General features: G+C 38.0%; 2 protein-coding genes and 1 long non-coding RNA gene across 3 annotated transcripts in view; 2 read left to right on the top strand and 1 right to left on the bottom strand.

Moving 5' to 3' along the window:
* Positions 1-22,097, bottom strand: part of ipo4.L (importin 4 L homeolog) — a 33,387-nt gene that overhangs the window by 969 nt on the left and 10,321 nt on the right. The window contains exons 11-29 of the mRNA XM_018259340.2: positions 22,022-22,075; positions 21,548-21,657; positions 20,808-20,916; positions 19,325-19,454; positions 18,907-19,020; positions 17,952-18,065; positions 15,924-16,047; positions 12,458-12,569; positions 12,101-12,210; positions 11,368-11,445; positions 10,822-10,879; positions 10,119-10,224; positions 9,452-9,645; positions 8,629-8,676; positions 3,792-3,917; positions 1,556-1,764; positions 1,239-1,371; positions 969-1,073; positions 761-830 (exon numbers count right to left, since the gene is read on the bottom strand). Coding sequence (XP_018114829.1) covers positions 761-830; positions 969-1,073; positions 1,239-1,371; positions 1,556-1,764; positions 3,792-3,917; positions 8,629-8,676; positions 9,452-9,645; positions 10,119-10,224; positions 10,822-10,879; positions 11,368-11,445; positions 12,101-12,210; positions 12,458-12,569; positions 15,924-16,047; positions 17,952-18,065; positions 18,907-19,020; positions 19,325-19,454; positions 20,808-20,916; positions 21,548-21,657; positions 22,022-22,075 — 2,104 coding nt within the window. The remainder of the gene's footprint in view (positions 1-760; positions 831-968; positions 1,074-1,238; positions 1,372-1,555; positions 1,765-3,791; positions 3,918-8,628; positions 8,677-9,451; positions 9,646-10,118; positions 10,225-10,821; positions 10,880-11,367; positions 11,446-12,100; positions 12,211-12,457; positions 12,570-15,923; positions 16,048-17,951; positions 18,066-18,906; positions 19,021-19,324; positions 19,455-20,807; positions 20,917-21,547; positions 21,658-22,021; positions 22,076-22,097) is intronic.
* On the top strand, positions 4,787-8,015 carry XB22041731.L (uncharacterized XB22041731 L homeolog). The gene is made up of 2 exons (XM_041564833.1): positions 4,787-4,973; positions 7,245-8,015. The coding sequence occupies exons 1-2, from the start codon at positions 4,835-4,837 to the stop codon at positions 7,919-7,921; spliced, it is 816 nt and encodes a 271-aa protein (XP_041420767.1). The 5' UTR covers positions 4,787-4,834; the 3' UTR covers positions 7,922-8,015.
* On the top strand, positions 8,100-10,562 carry LOC108714858. Its single transcript, XR_001935417.2, has 2 exons — positions 8,100-8,725; positions 9,539-10,562. It is a non-coding gene; the product is annotated as an uncharacterized LOC108714858 (long non-coding RNA).

Here is a 22,097-nt window from a genome sequence, read left to right as displayed (position 1 = left end):
AAGGTGAATCACGGTGTAAAGCGACACTTTAGAATTGCCATACTCCGCTTTTTTATTTTTCCCATTAGTTAATTAGCTACTACATCAATTTTTACTCAGTGTTCCATTGCAAGTCTTGTGCCTGAGCTCTTTCTTATACTATAGATACACACCTTGGTGAATATTTCATTTTTTTCAACATGACAACTTTTAAAGAATGTATTAATAGTTCAATGTTAACATCTATATGATCCACTTGACTTTTATTGTCTTGATGGTTTCTGTTTCCATCATACGTTGTTTCTAACTTTTGATTCAGATGCACACCACTATGACATACTAGTATACACAGTTTGGTGCAGAAACTTTATTTGCAATTTAATATTCATTTTCTGTTTGGTCTGTTGTAAGTCATCCCCTAAAGTGTCATACATGGGCAAATGCTTTCAAAGTCATCCAGCTTTACCAAATCCGGGCACATATGGACACCTTAATTGCTTGGAGCTCAATATCATTGGGACCAAATGAATGAAGAACATGTGCACATTTAAGCAATACAAAATTAAGGAAAGGTTTGTTTGAGGTAGAAAGGTAGAGTAAAACACTATTATGAATGAGCACAGAGAGGAATAGAAATGTAAAGCAGTTTTTGTGTGTGTTGCAAGATTAGAATGTACAATGTGTATTCAGTGAAAAAAAGAAATGGCAACAGATAATACACACAAGAGGAAAGCTGGCTGGTAAATAGGAAATAGGCAATATATCAAACCAAATGTCTTACCTGGTTTTATTTCCTTTGTCCCAAGAACATGAGCAAATGTTTTTGTGAGGTCTTTTAACTGTGCAATAACCTGCAGAAAAGGACGGACGTGAGGGATGTAATGGAAGGTCGAAATTCATTAACCCCAACAAACACAGGTAATTTAAATGAACAATCGTGAGTACAGCCCTTGTGGATACTAGTGTGCAACATGCGTGGTGTAGCATACCTGCTGGGGGACTCGCTCATATATGTACGCAACACACTTAAACACTGCAGAATTCTCCTCCAAATCATCTCTCAGAGGCAGCGAACTTATCATCACTGGAAATACCTAGAAAAAAAGGAAGATGCAGAAATAGTCTGGATACTGCTCAGCTGAATAAATACAAGAGGAGGTCACAGCAAAGTGAATAATGGGAAAAGTGTTGTACAAAATTTGCTACATATATCAGCATGCAGAATTCATTTCTAGCAGGAAGTGGATATGAAAGAAAACCTGTTCAATGGGGACTCCATCTGGATGAGCTAACATCATCCGGCTCACAGCTCCACAAACATTGTCTAGAACTTGTCTTTTCTGCTCCGAGCAGAATACAGAGGACAGAAGAGAAAGAAGCTTTGGGTAATGTCTACAGGATTGTCAAGGAATCTAAACAACTGTAATGTAGGGAACAGAAAGCTATGGGAATGTATGAAATGTGTGAAAATAGGGGAATGCAGCAAAGTTCAATATGACAGAGTACAGACTGGAGAGGAATGAAGCTGACTGGGCCCACTGTGTAATATGGCAAATGTAAACACATAGCAGGATACTGATGCATAACTGGGCCACCATGTTCTGCCAGCACTCCTAATCCAAATATAGCATTTCTCCGGACTTCCTCGTGCTGATCCCGCGCCAATGAGAGCAGTGCAGGGAAAATGCGAGGTACAAATTGCACTACTGCCGGCCCCAAGGCTTCAGCAGACTCAGCCAGGATTCCTCCTGCAAATGACTTTTCAGCAGATGTGCAACTGGATTTCTAGATGGACAATGGAAGGCACATTATCAAAAAAGGTGCAAGGAAGACTAGTTAATATAAACTTGACCCCAAACACTAAAAAACTGACCCACATGCACAACCATCAGGCTTAAAGCACAGAGCTGAAACACAGAGAACAAGGCCAGCCACCAAAGTTGACATTGGCCAGCAGCAGTAGTTTCCTTTATTATTGTACTATGCACTATTCAGACATTTCTTTTTTGCCCCCTGCATCCACATAGTCCCCATTACTGTTTTGTGTACGGAACTTATGTCTCTGCTATTTCAGCATTTGACAACATAGTGGAAAAAAATAACAGTTAAAGGAAAACCATACCCCTCAAACAATGTAGGACTCTATAAACATATATCACATAAAACTGCTCATATGTAAAACCCTGCTTCATGTAAATGAACCATTATCATAATAATATACTTTTTTAGTAGTATGTGCCATTGGGTAATCATAAATAGAAAACTGCCATTTTAGAAAATAAGGGCCGCCCCCTGGGATCCTAGGATTCATGGTGCACACAAACAAACTATACTTGTTAGGTCACATGAGCCAATTAACAGACAGAGTTGTGCTTCCACACTTCTTCCTGTTACAGTTAGAGTTGTAGTATTTCTGGTCAGGTGATCTCTGAGGCAGCACACAGACCATCATGAAATAGGGTTCAAGGCAAGAGATGTAAAAGGGCAATATATATATTCCAGTTAGATATGATTCTTTAATAAGCCTCTGTTGCTCAAGTATTCATTTTGGGTTATAGTTTTCCTTAGAGGATAGATTGTCTACATTTGCAAAAATGGGGGGTTGTGGGTGCACACCTGAGGCCAATTTCAAAACGTTTAGAGCCCTGTCTAAATGATTCAAGTAAAAATGCTAATGCATGTAATTTTGAAACAGGGTTTTTTTGTTACAAAATTATGATCATAATATTGATAAGCCACCATACCACATCAAGGATGTTGGGTTTTACCTTGACGTGGTATGGTGGCTTATCAATATTATGATCATAACTTTGTAACAAAAAAACCCTGTTTCAAAATTACATGCACTTGCATATTTGCTTGAATCTAAACTTTTAGACAGGGCTCTAAACGTTTTGAAATTGGCCTCAGGTGTGCACCCACAACCCCCCATTTTTGTATTTGTCTACATTTGTCCTCATTATTTTGGGACTCACTATACTAATGGAAATGTTAGAACGGCTCAAAGTAACTTAGAAAATGCATAGTGACACTGTGACAAGCATCATTATCCATTTAAATAATGTTTATTCTTTTTTCCTACTGTAGGAGAAACTGTCACTACATTCAGGGGTATCTTGGTGACACCCCAGAACATTTGTGTCACAACCCATAGTTTGAGAATCAATGTCCTACAGGAATAATATAGGACAGCAGAAGTCACAAAGTAGTTCTGTAAACATAATAAGATTTAAGGCCCAGCACCAATATATGAGTCACAAAACTCATAATTTACAATAAGGAGAATGTTCATTTAATACTTGTATTCTCCCAGTTTACAGCTTTTATTGATGCAATCAGCATACCACAGATTTGGGAACATGTGGGTCATTCATTGTATGCAAACACACACAATTGTTTTATATATAAATACATGCATTCTATAAAAAATTAAAAGCTATAACGAAGGCAAACTACCCCTTTAAAGGAGAAACAACCCCTTAATAAAAAAACCCTACCCTACATAGACCCCCCTCCCCCCATCCTAGCTGCCCCCCCCCATAGAAAATGGCTCCAAATAGAGCTCCTAGTAACCATGGAAATGATGTTAAAATGAAAAATAGCCAGCTCAGTCAAAACAAAACAATCCCATATACATAGCTGCAACCTGTAATCACTAAGATAAATGTGTCAAAAGAATTTGAAGACTAATTGCAAATTGTCCCAGAGCATAACTGTCTGAATTGTATTAAAACTTAATGTAAAGGTGAACGACTCCTTTAAACCATACAAAATAAATGTAAGAATAAATGTACCCAAACCAGCAAACTCACTGTTTTATTGAGCAGCAATGGAAGAAATTCACCAAAATATGGAGCAAATGTAGCGCCACCAACTGCCGTAGCCAGGAGGGGAATTCCCTCCCCCGCATTCTCTATCAACCTGCACACAAGTTCCGCCTGGGCAAAAGAGAAAAAGTAAATGTGGGTGCTGGCACAAAATAATAGATTGTAAGCTCCTTGGAGCAGGGACCTCATCCCAAATGAATACTGAAATCAGCTCTTAAATATGGATTTTTCTTTTGTTACTGACTGTATAACTTAATCTAACTATACCCCTATCTGTGTTCACACCTTGTAAAGAACTGCATAGAATTGTGGTGCTATATAAATAAATAAATACATACATTAATACTTAAATGAAGCCCATACATCAGTAAATGAACAAGATAGGGAAAAGCAGGGAAATAGGTGCAAAGCTTGTATAGCCTTTGTAAGGAAGAGGAAAACAAGGGTTACTCTGAAGGATAGCAGAGATTATAGGATAAAAAAAAGTGATTTAATGGCGTGCTTATATGGAAGAAAAGAAAAATTATTAATGTAACCAAAACTGGGATATAGGCGTGTCCCAGAGACAGCCTGAAGTCATTCCCTTACTGGAAGACAGCCTCCACTGGATCCGGCTGATTTACCTGCTCTGCAGGTTGCTCACCTGAAGTGCAAATAAGCATTCACTGCACAAAGCCAACTGACAAGCAGCGAATATGAAAGAAGCTCACTGAGACATGTCAGGTAAGAAGCAGACTGAGTCAATGTGTTTGAGATTACATGAGACAAAGAGACTGCACAACTGACACACTGCACATGTCAAATGAAAGGTGTGGGGAACAAACTGAATGGTGTGCAGTGACAGGGAGTGCATAGAGCAGTCACATATACAGCTGCTTTTGTATTTACAGAGGGCTCTCTTCACTAACTGATGCCAGTCACTAACTGATGCCAGTTCCTGGTAGAGCAGGATCCTAAAGACTAAAGTTCAATATATGTAGGTTGCAGGAAGGAATTCTAGTGACTGCAGCCAGAGTGCACCGGGGAATATGGAGAACACCATTCTCAGCCTGCAACTTGGGAAAAATGCTTTGAATCTGCTGCCGTGTATGTATCTGCGTGACGTTCAGAACAAGACCATTTTCACTTCTCTGCTCATCCTCATGGTCACAGATGCACTTGTTACAGGTGAGCACCTGCACATTTAATTATCATTCCCATATTAGCCATATACTCACTTATATAACATATCCTGGCAAGCTGAATGGCTTGTGATTTCATTAGATATAGGCACACATTTGACTCAGCTTAAGTTGTCTGTCAGATGCTTGTGTAAATAAAGTTATAAGTGGACAGGTCTCCTACTATGAAATCAGAAAACTATTGGCCCTTACTACAATTCTTAATGGGAGTTAATTTGCCCCAGTTAGTTCTAGTGAGACTATCCTAGAAGCAGAAGAAAGTGTAAACATGGGCTACTAGTTAAAAACTTCAGAGAATAACATTGTACAGTCATGGGATCTCTTGTTCAGAAAGCATTATCCAAGAAAGCTCCAAATTTATAGAATAACCATCTCCATTTTAAGCTAATAATTCCAAATTTTTAAAAAATATTTCCTTTATCCCTGTACTCATAAAGCAACACCTTGTACTTGATCCCAACTAAACTGCATAAATCCATATTGCTGGAAAAACAATCCTACTGGGTTTATTTGACTTTTAAATGTTTTCAGTAGGCTTAAGATATTATGGAAACCCCATTATCCTTAATAATTACACAGTGCGGGACAGTTCAGTTGTTTTTAGAATGTTCACCAGAAATGAAGGCTTTTTTTCAGTTGTTTTCCTTCTTTTATTTTTTACTGTTTTTCCAGAATTTAATTTTAATGTTCCTGTCTCTGGTGTTTCAGTCTGGCAGATCAGTAATTCAGGTGCAGATTGTGAACGGTTACAATTTGCTCTGTTTAGTTGATACATTTCTCAGCATCATCTGTGGGATATTTGCAACTATTGTATAAATTATAACAGCTGTCTTTAATCAAACTCAGGGATTCTGCTCAGCAGGGGCGAAGATAAGAAATGTATCAACTAAATGTATCAATTTAGAAGAGTTACAGAGTCGGTGCCCCCCCGATTCAGAAAGATATAAAAAGGTGAAAAATTAAACTTTGAAATGTCACAAATAGACAATAATTGAAAAAAATTTTGGTGAACAATCTGAAAACAACTGAACTGAAAAAAAGTTTTGGAAGATAAACAACCCCTTTAATAACATCTGGCCATCAAATATATTAAGCGCAACTGCGTCGGATTTTCACCAATATGCATTGCTCGCATTTGTCAGGTGCATCTATAACACAGGACTTCAGAACTTTTGTCGTCTGCACTGGAGGAGATTAAGGGCTAGGGCAAATTAAGGGGTTTATTTATCAAAGTCCGAATTTATCTCAATCTTTTCGGCTACAAACTCCGATCAAATCCGCTCAGGTTTTTTTTACGCTTATTTATTATCAAATTTTCAAAAAAAAAATCCGATTTTTCACAACTTTTCACCCCGATTTTCACCCGAAAACTTCAGGGTATTGCACGAAAGCCAGCACACATCAAAAAGTCATTGGGACTTCTTCCATTGACTTATATGCAACCTTGACAGGTCTGAGATGCCGGATTTTCTGATTCGAACTTTTCCATCCTCAGGGTATAATAAATTCCGAAAAATTAGTGATTTTTTAAAAGTCTGATTTTATATTCAGAGTTCAGTAAATAACCCCCATAGTGTTGACTCTGCTGCTCTTAGCCAGGGTTCTTTATTTTTGCAGGCTGAGAGAAAGGTTGCACTGTGATATTAATGAACAACTGGTTTCCAGTTTCATTATTTACTCCAAATGGGGACAAACAATTATTCTTATAAGACCATCATCTGCCCTCGTCTAGAAAACAATGACATCACATGGTAATTCATTTGATAGCATAAATATATCATAAATATATTCTTATACAGGTAACCTTTTATTTTTGCTATGCACTCCCATGGGTCTTTGAAATGCTTCACTGCAAGATGTCTGACTTTTTTTGACCAGGACAACTAACTGTATGTGATAATTCAAGAGGGATAGGTACCGTTAGGTTTTGATGTCATTTAAGATTTTTCTAGTTGGAAACGGCACAGAAGATAAATCTTATCTTGCTGCTTCATTCTTTAAATGATCCTATATTGTTTATTCTTACCTGAAGTTGTTAAATTCACCAACGTTAGTTGTTTTGACTGTGGCAGCAGCTTAGAGATGGGAGCTGGAAAGAGACTACCTTCTAGGTGCATGCAGAGGTGGTATGTGCTTTTAAATAAGTATCAAAGAAAAACTGCACATAGGGCAAGGACTGTCCCCCAACATTTGATAGGAACTTTCAGTCCCTGACCATGTGTTATAATGGTTTGTCTTTTCTGTGTCTGGCTTGCAGGATTCCTGATGTTTCTCTGGCTAACTGGGTGGCCTCTGTCGCTTGGTTTGGAGATGGTGGCTCTGCGTTTCCTATACTTTCAGAATGAAACCTACCGCTGTGTTTCTTTGTTGGTCACAATGCTTGCCTTTGGTGAAGAATGGTCCCGTGCTCGCTTCAGAAAATGTGCTGATTCTGGTGCAGCTGAACAGGCTTTCTCACTGCAGTGTAATTTGCTAAGTCTGACCTGCTGGCTGATTGCAATATCTAATGTCTATCCTGTTGCAAGTACCATCTCTGTGTTGCCCAACACGTGTAATGATTGGAATTACAGGTGCCTGTTTACATTTCTCAGTGACTTTGAGACCTCTAACAAGCTACTTCCTTGTATTGGTGGTGTGCTCAGCATAACTCTACTCTATGGCACGCTGCAGAAAACAGATCCTGCTGTACCAGGACTCAAACTAAGCATAAGGAGAAAGCCCAGCAGCTTTATGATCTCAGTTCTGAGTGGCACATTTGCTGCACTATTCTTCTGGATCCTTCCACCTTTCCTGGCAGTCAGTTCATGGTCAGCACTTGCTCTTGAGGTATGCTACAGTATTTTAAGGACCCAGAACCCTGATTCACTGAGCACAGTAAATATCAATGAAGGATATAACCAACCTGCTACTACAATGGAAAAACATTATACTTAAAATTCAGGGGTCCCCAACCTTTTTAACTAGTGAGCCAAATTTAAATGTAAAAAGACTTGGAGAGCAACACAAGCATAAAAAAGTCCAAATAAGGGCTGTCATAGGCTGATTGGTAGCCTCTATATGGACTGGTAGCCTATAGGAGGCTCTGTTTGGCAGTACACCTGTTTTTTATGCAACTAAAACTTGCCTCCAAGCCAGGAATTCAAAAATAAGCACCTGCATTGAAGCCACTGGGAGCAACAACCAAGGGATTGGTGAGCAACATGTTGCTTGTGTGCTACTGGTTGGGGATCACTGCTTGAGAACAATGTATAATGATACAAAGTCAAAAGGAAGGAATACCGGTGAATGTCTGTAGGCGAACAGATGGGACAGAGAAAGTAATTTGCCATAAAGAAACATTTTGGTCTCACCAACAAAGAGATTCTAACAATGTCAAAACAGGTTAAAAAAAATTTAAAAAAAAGCTGAAACAACTCAGCAGATGGGACAAGAATGCAGGAAATAACAGTGCATGAAAATAAATAAATAAATAAAGTTACAAAGAACTGAGCAGAGACGTGATGAAGGGCAAACTGTACTTTGATATTGTTCTTTCAACTCAATCTTGATAAATGATAATTACTAGACTAATGCACAAACTGCACAACGAACAGAGATGGAAAGAATGTCACAGTTTCCAGATGACAGAAGGGAGTACTCACCTGTTGTTCATCATCTTCATCTTCAGCCTCGCAATCCTGACATGCTGTCTGGGGGCACAGGAAACAGATGTTATTTATGCGCTTAGTCTAAGCAGAGGTCAGCAAGCAAATAATTAAAATTAGTTAATAAATAATTATAAATGTAATTACGGTGCAAACCACAAACAGTTACTTTACCTGTGAGTGCTGCACATTACATATATCTACATAAATGTATATGTATGTATATATATATATATATATATATATATATATATATATATATATATATATATATATATATACTGATTTGGAAAGTACCCACACTCTTAAATCTGAGTCCAATTGTGGGTGCTTGGTCAAATATTTGTGTACAATGTTCAGAATGGACTAGCACTCTAAACGTTACCAAACAAACAATTTATTGGGTCATCACTCGCGTATCTAACGTTTCGGCCCTCGTTGGGGCCTTTATCAAGGATACGAGAGTGATGACCCAATAAATTGTTTGTTTGGAAACATGGTGCATTCGAATAAAGTGTTCTCTTCATGCCTGGGTGCTAATAGTTCCACAAAATTTACGCACTCCGGGACTTCATAGTGCAGTTAAAAAGGAAAGTTTATTATCAACGTTTCAATCCTGTTCTGGACCTTTCTCAAGACATTGCTATGTATATATAAATAATGTCCAGCTACAACTTCCAGCATCCAACCAGCAACTGAAGGTTAAATATGGAGTGCTGGGTCATGTAGCTCAACAATATGTAGAGGTCTGCAGTTTACCCTGGTGCATGGGACATCACCCTGTAATTTCTGGCTATGCATTTGCATATGAATCAGATACCTTGCTCAGCAGAACAGCTTTAATGACCATACAGATTTCCTCCAGTTGCTTTGCATCTGACATACATTGGCCCTTCATCTCTTTCAGCACTTCACTCAGGGCCTCTAGGATTTCCATCACAACAGCAGCCTCCTTATCCTTCATTGCCCCTTGCAGATATGATGGCATTACATGGGACAAGAGACAAAACAGAGCTAGATCGGATTGAAAAAGACAGAAACTGAAGGATGATGAAAAAAAGAGAGGGGAAGATATCAAACAGATATCGCAATATAAATTATATTTGCCCCAGACAATCACTGAAATATCTCTGCATTTCTTACTTGAATCAGACTTTACAGCCAACAAGTCATATTGCGTAGGGGAGCATATGTGGCCCTTACAGGCTTTGAGGACATTGGTCACTTCTCTGACTTTTAATAAAATGTGCCCCAACCTTTTAGCCTGGCCTGTATTACTTTTTTTTTTGAGAGCTAAACTACCAAAATATTGTTTTTTACATTATTTTGGTGGCTTTTTTAATTCAATTAATTTGGCCCTGTGTCATTTGACAGGCCTTCCCCATATCCTATTCTCCATTTCTGAACTATTCTTTTCCATCCTCCATATACCACTCCCATTTTTCCTTTTAATTGAACCCTCCATTTGGCCCCCTTCTATAATTTACCTGCTGTGTTAGTCTCACTAGGATTGTTTTGGCACACAATATTCATGGAAAGCACAAACTTCCCCAAAGCACTGTAGGCAGATCTCCGGACATTCTCGTGTAGATCCTGGAAAAAAATGCACAGAATTTATTACAGGTATTGGCAATTCAGTTACAGTTCCATGCTAATTCTGGTGCACAATTTTGGAAACACTCATTTAAAATTAGTGATTAGGCCTGTCTATAAAGGCATGGAGGGCTGTTTGGGTTGCTTTAAGCACCATGTTTTGAAGCAGCCAAAAATCATTTGGTAATATTTTCAACAATAATGAATGAATCTGAATTTGTCATGAAATAGCTGGCACACACATCTGCAGCCCTAAATGTTTATCTGTCTTTATTCTTGTGCTTAGTTTATCTAGTTATTTAAAGCGGTCTAAATAAAGCATTACACATTTTGCAATATATCACTCTGTTTTACTGGAGGAGAGCACATTACAAGCTATGGCACATAAAAAATGAAAAGTGTCTTAAGATTTCTTCCCATTATGGAAAATGAGAAGCACAGAACCAGCAGGCACCGTGCAGGTTTTCAATCAATAGTTGCAATTTTCTGAATGCTGCTACTTGTTAAGATACACATTAATCATAATTCAATGGCACAGAAAATGTACGTAATTATCCAGCGATACTAGTCATAATGACAATGGCGAAAGTCACTTACCTCAATATGTTTAAACACTTCTTGGAAGCACGGATCAAGGTAAGGAAAAAATGAAGCACTGACAAGGGACAAATAGAAAAACATTTTATATAAAATGCAAGCAAAGCTAATAAAGTGCAAAGAGGAGGATAATTTAGTATTAGGATAGCGATATAAACTCCACTTTGGCCTTGTACAAGCAATAAATCTGGAGTGCAATGTGATATACTGAACAATTATTATCCTTCATATAGCACCAACTTATTCTACATTTCTTTACAGAGACAACACATTAGCGGGTCAGCTTTGTCAGGAACCATTTAACCAGTCTATATGCTTTCAGTTGTTGTATTTGCGCCACCTACACATTCCTAAAAGCTGTGCTCCATGGAAAGAGGGGTACAACAGCTTTAAAAACAGATTAACTGATAGCAGATCAAAAGAAAGGTGAAATGCACACAAGAAAGAGACAACACAACAAAATAGCACAGGAGAGTCAAGAAAATATAGGGAGGGAGAAGGAAAGCTGGGGGTGAAATATTAGGGATGACGAGGGTTATTACATACCTAGCATTGTATGCTATGTCCCCAAGAGCCAAGCATGCACACTCCTTCTCATCCACGTAAGAGTTGACTATTGTGTACCTGAAGACAGAGAAAATGACATTTCTGTATTTATGTCGTAACAAAATCTTGCATCTCCAAAGCAAATGTATATTTGGAAGTTGCATAGAATTACATTTTCTTTCTTTAGACAAATGTTTACTTATGGCTTACATCCCCTTTAACTATGTACTGAAATGTTTACAAAAAAAAATGTAGGTTGCTCCAGGACCTGATCTCCCCCTTTTTCACAGGTGCAATTGCAGGAAATTTCTGGCTTGACAGTTAGCAGACAGCAACCTCCTTTCCATTGCCCTAGAATTTCAGAAACTACCCAGGCAATAAGGTACATGTATAATAGCTTAATTATTTCAGAAACCATGCAGAATTGTTCATTGATCATACTTGCATTTAATTATTGTTTTTATGATATCATGAAATCCGTTTCAAAGGACACATCTTGCTTTATCTTAGCTTTGCTGTCGATTGAACCATGTTTATACCACATGTTCGCCAAAACCTGGCATGAAAATCCGTTCACAACAGCATGGAGAGGTGAAGGAAAAGCCTTTATGATTGCTTATAGGCGTTTACAGAGAGACAATGGAAAATAAATCTAGACTATGCATTTACCTGCACTAGTGACCATTGAACAAAGAAATCTACTACTGAAATTCAGTTAAAAAATTGTGCTCACCCTTCTATATCAGGATCCTCCTCGTCTTCCTCCTCATCTTCAATTTCAGCGTCTTCCTCATCCTCTTCATCATCAAAGAGTAAGAAAGTGCGATTCTCATTGTAATGTAGCTGAGAGGTCAGATGGGAATAAATGAGAAAGCAGAAGCATGAACTTGATCACATAATACAAAAATAGGCTCAGATGAAGCAATGTCAGGCTAAAGATGGTTGTTCTGTGTGTAGAGGAAATATGCAGTAGGCTTGCTTAAAAAAAAAGGGCATATCAAGTTCTTGGTTAGAACCAGGTTAATCAGTTGTTGATGAGCTACAGCTACAGCTCCTATTGACCACCCACTAATGCCACAGCTCCACTCACCACTACTCCTTCTTTTGACTTCAGGGACAGGAGCATCAGTGTTGTCATCTTTTCCAGATGTGCAGAGATGGAATCTTTCATAACTTCCGAGAGAGCAGCAAACAGGCTGTAACTGCAATACAGAGCCAAACCAAGCAGTCAACTCTTATTCTAGTAGAAGCATATGAGTATACATAAGGCATCAGTGGATGCTGAATAATTCCTAAACATTTGCATGGTGAGCGTTCTGTATTAGCTCCAGTGGGGAACCTTTACCAAATCTGAACCCATAACTTGCACAGAAAGAGGCAACATGGGTAGTTAAACGATTTCCAACACATTTATATTTCAGCAAAAATAAAAAATAAAATGATTCCAATAGATCACAATTGTGCCACCAGAAAGTCTATATGCTTCCACACTAACCTTTAGCAAAATAATGCCCAGTCAATACATTATATATTTGCATACCTCCCAACATTTGCAAATCAGAAAGAGGGACAAAAAGTTCTGCCGCAAGTAGTGTGGTGAAATTAGTTTGACCACGCCCATTTTATGACCACACCCCCTAAATACCATGTCCATTTTACAAGATTTGGCAGGTTATGGAAAGTTTGAACACATTTCTGGGAGTTTTAGGGTCATGTTTTAAGTGTTATTACAGTTTTGCTAATGAAGATGAATTAAATCTGAGTATTCCCAAGAGCCCACTTACCTTAAATAGCTAAAATTGAATTAAATAGTTATAAATGTATCAAAGTGCAGGTGCCGAGTATTCTGGGCTCTCTGGCAAAAAGCCTTATGTTTAATTAAGTTTTAGAAACTTTGTATCTTTTTTTGGTTTCTGTGCTGGAGAAACTTGGGACATTTCTGTTACAATTCGGGACTGCAGGCTGAGCTGTCAAAATCGGGACTGTCCTGCAAAGAACAGGACAGTTGGGAGGTATGTATTTGTGCTAAGAACCAGAGCTTCTTACTAACATCCAATGTGAATATCACTGAGTGTCTGAAATATAGCTCACAATAGACCTTTTTCAAGGATATAAAGCATATGATGTGTTTAAAGGACAAGGAAAGTCTAAAATAGAATAAGGCTAGAAATGCTGTATTTTGTATACTAAACATAAGCATGAACTTACTGCACCACAAGCCTAATCAAACAAATGATTTATGTTTTCAAAGTTGGCCACAGGGGGCTGTCATCTTGTAACTTTGTTAAACATCTTTGCCTGACCCTGCACATGCTCAGTGTGGTCTGGGCAGCTTAGGGATCATCATAAACAAAGCTGCTTGAATTCTGCATGGCTGTAAGGCGGGGGCTCCCCCTGCTGTTCATAAGTATGATTGTTTCCCTGCTCAGCAGTTAGGGACCATCTGACAATTCCTATCCACAGCAGTAAATGAAGGGAGAATTTCACTGCATACAGTCAGGTTTCTTATAAAAATGGTAGACATTTTTTAATTAAAGTATATTGGTTTCTTTTTCATTAAAGAAAGTAAAAATGGGATTTTATTTTTTTGCCTTTCCTTGTCCTTTAAATACCCTTCTTGAGAAATGAAAAACGTAAGGCCCATGGGCACATGGAGAGTTTTGTCTGCTGTTTTGTCTGCTTGCTGGTAGGGAGCAGCAACTCCTTTAAGTTGCCTTGTAACCTATACAACATCATCATCCTGGTTTAGCATATTAGATGATAATTAAAATATGCTTAATGAAGTGTATGTTGTAAATATGGTCAGAAACATATTATATTTTGTCTTAGAAGTGAAAATAGAATTTTTACCCGTCAGTTTTGGAAACCAAACCCCATGTAATAAAAAGCACGGATACTAATACCCTCCATTTAATCATGGGTGCAATGAATAGGACTTGTTCTTAACATTCTTTTTTGTCTACAGTACCTTGTACTTGATCCAAATGAAGATATAATTAATACTTACTGGAAGCAAAACCATCCAGCTGGGTGTAATGAATATTTATAATTTTTTAGTAGACTAAAAGTACGGAGATCAATAACAGAAAGATCTCTTATGTGGAAAATCCCTAGAATTCTGGATAAAACGTCCCATACTGTATGAAAAAGAAGCAGAATGCTCATATGCCGATTCATGTATCATTCAAATCTTAGAGAAATCTTAATACCAACAGACATCATTTCATATGATAATTCTTTATGAAGCACCATATCAGAAGCGTAGACTACATATACTTAACCATTAGGGTCAAATTATCTGTTTCACAGTTTGTTTGGCAAGTTCTTTCCATCATAATTCAATTCTGACTGCTGAATCTTTTTCTTTGAAAACATAATTCAGGACATAATCCCATAAGCCTTAAATGTTATGCTACATGTACTGGAAAAGTATACAAGCAATAAGGGAGTGACAATGGGAACACTGCAGGTGTGCACTTACTAATGTGACTCATATCTGCAGTACAATAGAGGAATCCTTGCACGCTACATGTTACAGAGGGCTCCCTCCATTCAACAAATGAAAGCAGTGGAGGCTTGTGTGGTGCAAATCTAAGGGTGCAAGGGTCCTCATGTGTGCGGCAATATAGCACTTATTGCTTACTACTTCCTTAGTGAAACAATTGGCTGCATTTTAGATTTAAAGTGCCTCACCTTCCACTAATGTCTCTGTTCTGCATATTTAGAAAACTTTTCATGGTTTTTAATGGTTTATGACAGTTCACTAAGCCTAGCCAACTGCTCTCCTGCTGATCTATTTGACTACTTTGCTGAGCTGGCTGACTACTATTACTTTGTATCAACAGCCAGCTGTCCTCAGCCTGCATCCTCCAAACCCCACAATTCGCTGCACACGTGATTTCAAGGAAAGGAACATCACAGTGCAATGTATTGTGGGTTATGTAGTTCCTGCATGTTGTCTGTAAACTGTGGAAAAACTGTGTAAATTGGTGTAAAAACCTAATTAACACTGGAAATCTGCATATTCTAACCACAGAATACATCAATGACATGCACCACGTGTCTCTTCAGTATTATATTAAAACATAGTATACTATAGTGTATAGTAATGTGAAATCAATAGGATTCCCAAATGAAGGCAATGATCACAACACATAATTAGGTAGGTCCCAGAAACTATTGTATAGAGCAGGGCTGTTCAACTAGCAGCTGGGGGGGGGGGGGGTGCTGTATTATCCACAGGGGAGGATGAGGCATATGGATTTAAGGGTATGTCTTAACATGACTTAACTTTTTCACATATGAGTGATATCCCTGTAGTGAGCACCAGCCATTTGGTTTTTTGGTGTGTTACCACAATTAATGTGGATATAGTCTTAAAAGTTCTTGTGGTAACATGGGTGTGGTTTAAAGTAGGTGTGGTTTAAAACAGGGAGTGGTCAACACTAGCTTTCATTATCGTCCCTCCACCATTTAGGCCAGAAAAATTCCGGCCCTCGGACAGCACTGGTATACAGCATCAACATCTTCATATAGCGCACGTTTTTGTGACTCACGCGCATTGTCTCAAGTCAGGATCATCAATTCTGTCACAAAGGCCAAGACCCAAGAGACAGCAGTCCTCAGCCAGAGGTTGGAATGTGTCTTTACCAAGTGTGCGAGCCAGTATTCCAAGTGTATCTAAAAGGGGAAAAGAAAAAAAATGTAATAGTTTACCCTTAAATGTCAGAAGATGTTTAATTCTTCCTTACACAAGACAAAACAATAATAAAACTTCTGTACACACACAATTCGTTAGAAGCACACTTAAAGAATTACGATTAAAACAAAGTAAAGGCCATTTTGACTTGAAGATTAGTCATTTTACAATAATCTTCTATGCCAGATAGGCAACCATTTCTATGAAGACCACCGCAAAAAAACAGCTCAAAAGGCTAATAAATATGGATAAAAAAGCAGGGGCTCTTCTACACTGCTCCCATCTGCCCCATCTCCCAGTAGCCAATCCCCCCATCCAAACCCTAAACCCTCTCAATCTCTCTGATCTCTTATTTCAGAGTTATTCTTTTGGCTTAATAACAGTTCATTGTTGTTAAGTGTATCAAAGCATAACACAAAAACACGCAGTATACGTGTGAGCTAGATGCATGTGAATATGATCACACATATAACAATAAAGCAACTTTGTTTTGGATCTTTAAAGGCCAATGGAAAAAACTTAAAGAGTAAGTAAACAGGTTTTGTTACTTATTTTTTCCGGGAGTGTGGGGCAAGATACTCTTAAAATAACCTAGGAAATAAACAAAGCAGTGGGCATAAATCTGGGGATAAACTGCAGTTTTCAAATATAGGTATAGGATCCCTTATCCGGAAACCCGATATGCAGAAAGCTCCGAATTCATGAATGGCTTCCATAGACTCCATTTAATCCAAATTTTTAAAAATGATTTCCTTTTTCTCTGTAATAATAAAACGGTAGCTTGTACTTGATCCCAACTAAGATATAATTAATCCTTATTGGAAGCAAAACCAGGCTATTGGGTTTATTTAATTTTTAAATGAATTTCTAGTAGACTTATGGCATGAAGACCCAAATTACGGAAAGATCTGTTATCCGGAAAACCCCAAGTCCCAAGTATTCTGGATAACAGGTCCCATACCTGTAATGATATTTTAAAGTTCTCTCATTCAAGGGGTATAATATAGAGTATGATTTTCTTTATAGAGTATAATTTCATATCTTGACATGCAGTAAAAGTTCTGTATTTTCCATTTGGTTGTATGAAACACTGAGTAAACTAGCAAGCACTATTCTAATAGAAGTCATTTTACAAGTCAGGTGGCAAGACATATTATATTTGTAAATACACTAAATAGATTTTCCAGGTGGCAACATTCCTTCTAATTTTATTTTAGGTGTGTGTATTATCGTTCAAAAGGCTGTTTATATGTCACAGTAGATGTATGTGTCAGAATAGGTACTAAATTATGCATTTTACAAAATTCTGAATTTGTTATGTGCATGTGGAGTTCTAAGCGTTAACACTACCAAGTGGTTATACTGGTTGTACTTCTGCCTGTAGTTAGTGGATACTATACAGGAAAACAATATATACTCTATATAAATACTAGAACTTGCATACAATTTAATTAAGAATTCAGCAAGTGATCAATCATTACTAAATTTCTGTTAGCAAGATAAAATTTACATATCTTTTTACCCCTTCTTGGGTAATGGGTATTGGGTTAGCAAAGTACTGAACATTAGCATACCATCATTGTTTTTATACTCCTAAAGTATTGGGTTAGCAAAGTACTGAACATTAGCATACCATCATTGTTTTTATACTCCTAAATCACAAAAAGAAGAACTATGCATGGCAGACTGGAGTATGTGTATTATAGAAAGGCCACATATTTGTTTCACTGTCTAATACCTAATACAATTAGACCTGATGTCCGCTTACACAATTACATGTCCAGTTATCCTACATTGCCCCCCATGCTCCCTCTTCCTTAGATGTACTCAAATAATTTGATCAAGACTTTGCTGTTGTCGAAGCTTAAATTCCTGTCTCACTCACCAAGACACTGGATCTGGACAGGTCTACCTTCTTCCGCTGTCTGTACTAGATGTATTTTTAGACATTCCATCACTGACGGGAAATATGGCAGCAATAGTTCCTTGGCACCATTTGCTAGGATAGATACAACAATGTCACCAACAAATACAAATAGTCACATGGGAAAGAGGACATCTTATTTAAAGGGATACTGTCATGGGAAAAAAAATTTTTTTCAAAATGAATCAGTTAATAGTGCTGATCCAGCAGAATTCTGCACTGAAATCCATTTCTCAAAAGAGCAAACAGATTTTTTTATATTCAATTTTGAAATCGGACATGGGGCTAGACATATTGTCAATATCCCAGTTGCCCCAAGTCATGTGACTTGTGCTCTGATAAACTTCAATCACTCTTTACTGCTGTACTGCAAATTGGAGTGATATCACCCCCCTCCCTTTCCCCCCCAGCAGCCAAACAAAAGAAAAATGGGAAGGTAACCAGATAACAGCTGCCTGGTAGATCTAAGAACAACACTCAATAGTAAAAACCCATGTCCCACTGAGACACATTCAGTTACATTGAGAAGGAAAAACAGCAGCCTGCCAGAAAGCATTTCTCTCCTAAAGTGCAGGCACAAGTCACATGACCAGGGCCAGCTGGGAAATTGGCAAAATGTCTAGCCCCATGTCAGATTTCAAAATTGAATATAAAAAAATCTGTTTGCTCTTTTGAGAAATGGATTTCAGTGCAGAATTCTGCTGGTGTAACACTATTAACTGGAGTGTTTCGTAAAAATATGTTTTCCGATGACAGGATCCCTTTAAGCATAAAAATACGGAGACTAGAATATGTAGGGGAGGAGGCACAAGGGAATAAAGTAAAAAACAAACTGGAAATTTGATGAAAAGAGTGAGCAAAGGGACAAAAAACAAAATCGTATATAATGGTACAGAATGTTTTTTTCCCCACTTACCAATGGACCCAAGACAGCTCACTGACAGCTCTTTCACACGGTTACTATCGGAAGCCCGCAAAAATGTCAATATTCTCTCCATAAGGGTTGGGAGATACGCCTCAATCTTACCGTCTGTGAAAAAGAACAGCACAACAATCATTGCAAGTGAATGCCACTTTCATTACTGAAGACTCCCACCAACAACACCTTAATAACCAGTCATTGATGGAAGTTAAGCATGTGTGCAATGCTCTTCAGTTGTCAAACCAATACCTCTATTTAGCCTCCCTAGTGAGGGATACATGTAGCAATACATTTGCCAATCTATGGCCGATTTCCACTGGTCCTCCCACAAAGTAAATATGCTACATGCATTTCTCAGTTGTGTTTTCCATTGGCAGCATATGTTTTCCATTGGTTGCAATCCGAACCTCACCTAGGTTTTCCACAAAGTTCCCAAGGGCATAAAAGACTTTAGTAAGATGAGCAGTATTGGATGGATCCACACGGCTGAAATACTCCAGAAGAAGTGGCAATACCGTATCTGAATAATTGGTGATATCCGGCTTTAATAAAAACAAAGAAAAAACAGCAGAATAAGAAGAGGAGAGTATGTACAGAATAACAGGCAGGCAAGGCGGAAGAAAGCATGAAAATGAATGGTGTGGGAACATGAAATAGTATGTTTCATGACCTAAGTAATAACTAGTAAGACATAAATAAGACCTAACAGAACACAAAATACAGAAATGGCAAAGGGACTAAAATGATGAAAACTGATGTGCCAAAGACTATTAGCACTGAATTCTCTTGCAAACAGAATAATTAATTTTAATCAAATTTTCTATTAAGTTGACAGCCTATGACAGGGGTAGGCAACCCGCGGCTCCAGAGCCTCATGCGGCTCGGTCTTGTGGCTTTGCCTGTCACGTCGTCTATACAGCCCTCGCACCTGCTGGTGGCTTCTTGAGCAGGTGTGAGGGCTGTATAGATGTCCCAGGAGTGACAGGCAAGACCGAGCCACAGCAAGATGATTCATCATGGTCCTAACTGCGGCCACACACTCAAGACAAGAGAGGGAAGATCAGCATGGAGCTTCAGAAACAGAAGTCACATTAAACAGATGAGAACATTAGCATTTAATAGGGCTATTCAGTGTTTAATTTATTTCAAAGTAGGCCTACACATGCACACTGCACTTCTGTTTTAATTAAAAAAAGGTTAAACTTTTAAAAGTTTATAAGCTGTGCTATGTTTTGCGGCTCCAGACTATTTTTCTGTAGTGGAAGAGGGGGCAAAATAGCTCTTTTGATAGTAAAGGTTGCTGACCCCTGACCTATGAGAATAATAGCTGCTTGCCAACTCAAATACATTTCTGTGAATTATATTAATCAATGGAACCACTGCGAACCAAGCCTGGCATACAGAAAAAAGCATAATTGAGCTAAATGGAGGATAAAACTCTTTGGCTCATGGGTCAATTGGTCCCATAATAAAGAGACAGATAAACAAACATGGCATGCCCCTCTTTCTATTGTTCCAATCATTAGGACCAACAATCCAAATGTTCTGAACAGCAATAGCTGAAGAGGAGCAAGGCTCACCTTTATTGGCGATGGTGTCAGAACTGTGATTCAAAATAAGCCCTGTATTTCAAGTACACAGAGGCCTGTACAGGCTCAATAACAGTGACTGCCTATGGTACCTTTCAGCAGCCCTCTGAAATTTGCCTAAATACACAGATCTGGCACAATAGCAAATCAAATCAATCTCATATTTTGCATATTCAGATGCAAGCAAGCTTTACCAAAATCTGCATAATGTAAAAATGCATATAGTTCTCGTCAATACTGAATTCTGTGCATCACTTGTGTCAGACAGATGCATAAAACAAAATTAACGCAGTAGGTAGATCTCACTTGCAAATGTTCCGAAAATTGTCCCAAAGCGTAAAGAGCAGCGTTTCTGACCACCTGATTGTCATCTGAAAGGGACTGGCATACTAAACTTAACATTGGCTGAAGGTGTCTGAAAATAAAAAACAAGAAAGTGGTTAATAAGCTCTTTTTTTGTCGTAATTCTTTTTGTATACTTACAAAGTTTTTGAGTTATTTCCCTTCCTCATACTGCCTCGTTGCAGCTGTCGAATGCTATTGAGGTTATAATTTTATTGTTACTTTTTATAACTTGTCTTTCTACACAGACATCTCCTATTCATATTTCATCTCTCATTCAAACCACTGCCTGATTGCTAGGATAAATAAGACCATAGTAACCGGATAGCTACTATACTACAAAACTGAAGATATTTTGAATAAAAAGGCAAATAACTGAAAAACATAAAAACTGAAAATGAAAACGAATTGCAAATGATCTCAAAATGTCAATGCCTACATCATATTAAAAGTTCATAATTTGAAGGGGAACTGATGTAGCAGGACACTCATTTATTAAAAGGCAGAAACGGGGACCCAAACATCCTATGCCCTAGGTTAAGAAACATAGATGCAACCAATTCCCAAGATAAATTACAAAGTTTTGTCCACTGTAGCAAATGCATTTGCAAGGCCATTAAACAAACTTGGACTTGGTTTGTTTGGAAATCCCACTAACAAGTTAATGACTAAAATACAATTTTACAAACAACAGTCATACATACTTGTCACAAATGAAATCTGAACAACCTTCACTTAGAACTGCCAGACACATAAGGCCAGCCTTCCGAGGATATGGGTTTGAACTTAGAAGACAAGGCTCCATGAGAGGTGACTTAAGAGAAAAAAAGAGAGCACATTAATAGTAAGAGAATAATTAAACTCACATGTAAGTCTCAGATTGAAAGGGAGAACAAACAGAACATATCAAACACAGTAGTCTGTATGGAAAATAAAAGCTAAAAAAAACCCCTACACATGACTACTGTTAAATAAAATAAAAAAAGGGAGACACAGGAGATGAGAGACAACTAACTGATATAAGTGCAGAATCCTAGATACATGCATAGGCTTAAACCTTGACTGGACAAAAATCTGATAAGAAATGTAGGGTGCATAAAATCTATTTAGCAGCTTTTGCAAGGGGTGATTTCTTTGACAGTTAAGTACAGCCTTCCACAGAATGTAAAAACACTTACCAGTTCTTTAAATAGTTTCTCAGGGGGCAAATGTAGAGCCAACATATCGATCACCTGCAAATCAGAATACATGTAG

Source organism: Xenopus laevis, chromosome 1L, assembly GCF_017654675.1.
Source record: "Xenopus laevis strain J_2021 chromosome 1L, Xenopus_laevis_v10.1, whole genome shotgun sequence".
Taxonomy (NCBI): Eukaryota; Metazoa; Chordata; class Amphibia; order Anura; family Pipidae; genus Xenopus; species Xenopus laevis.
The sequence above is the reverse complement of the archived record's forward strand: the minus strand, read 5'-3'. Positions and strand labels throughout refer to the sequence as shown.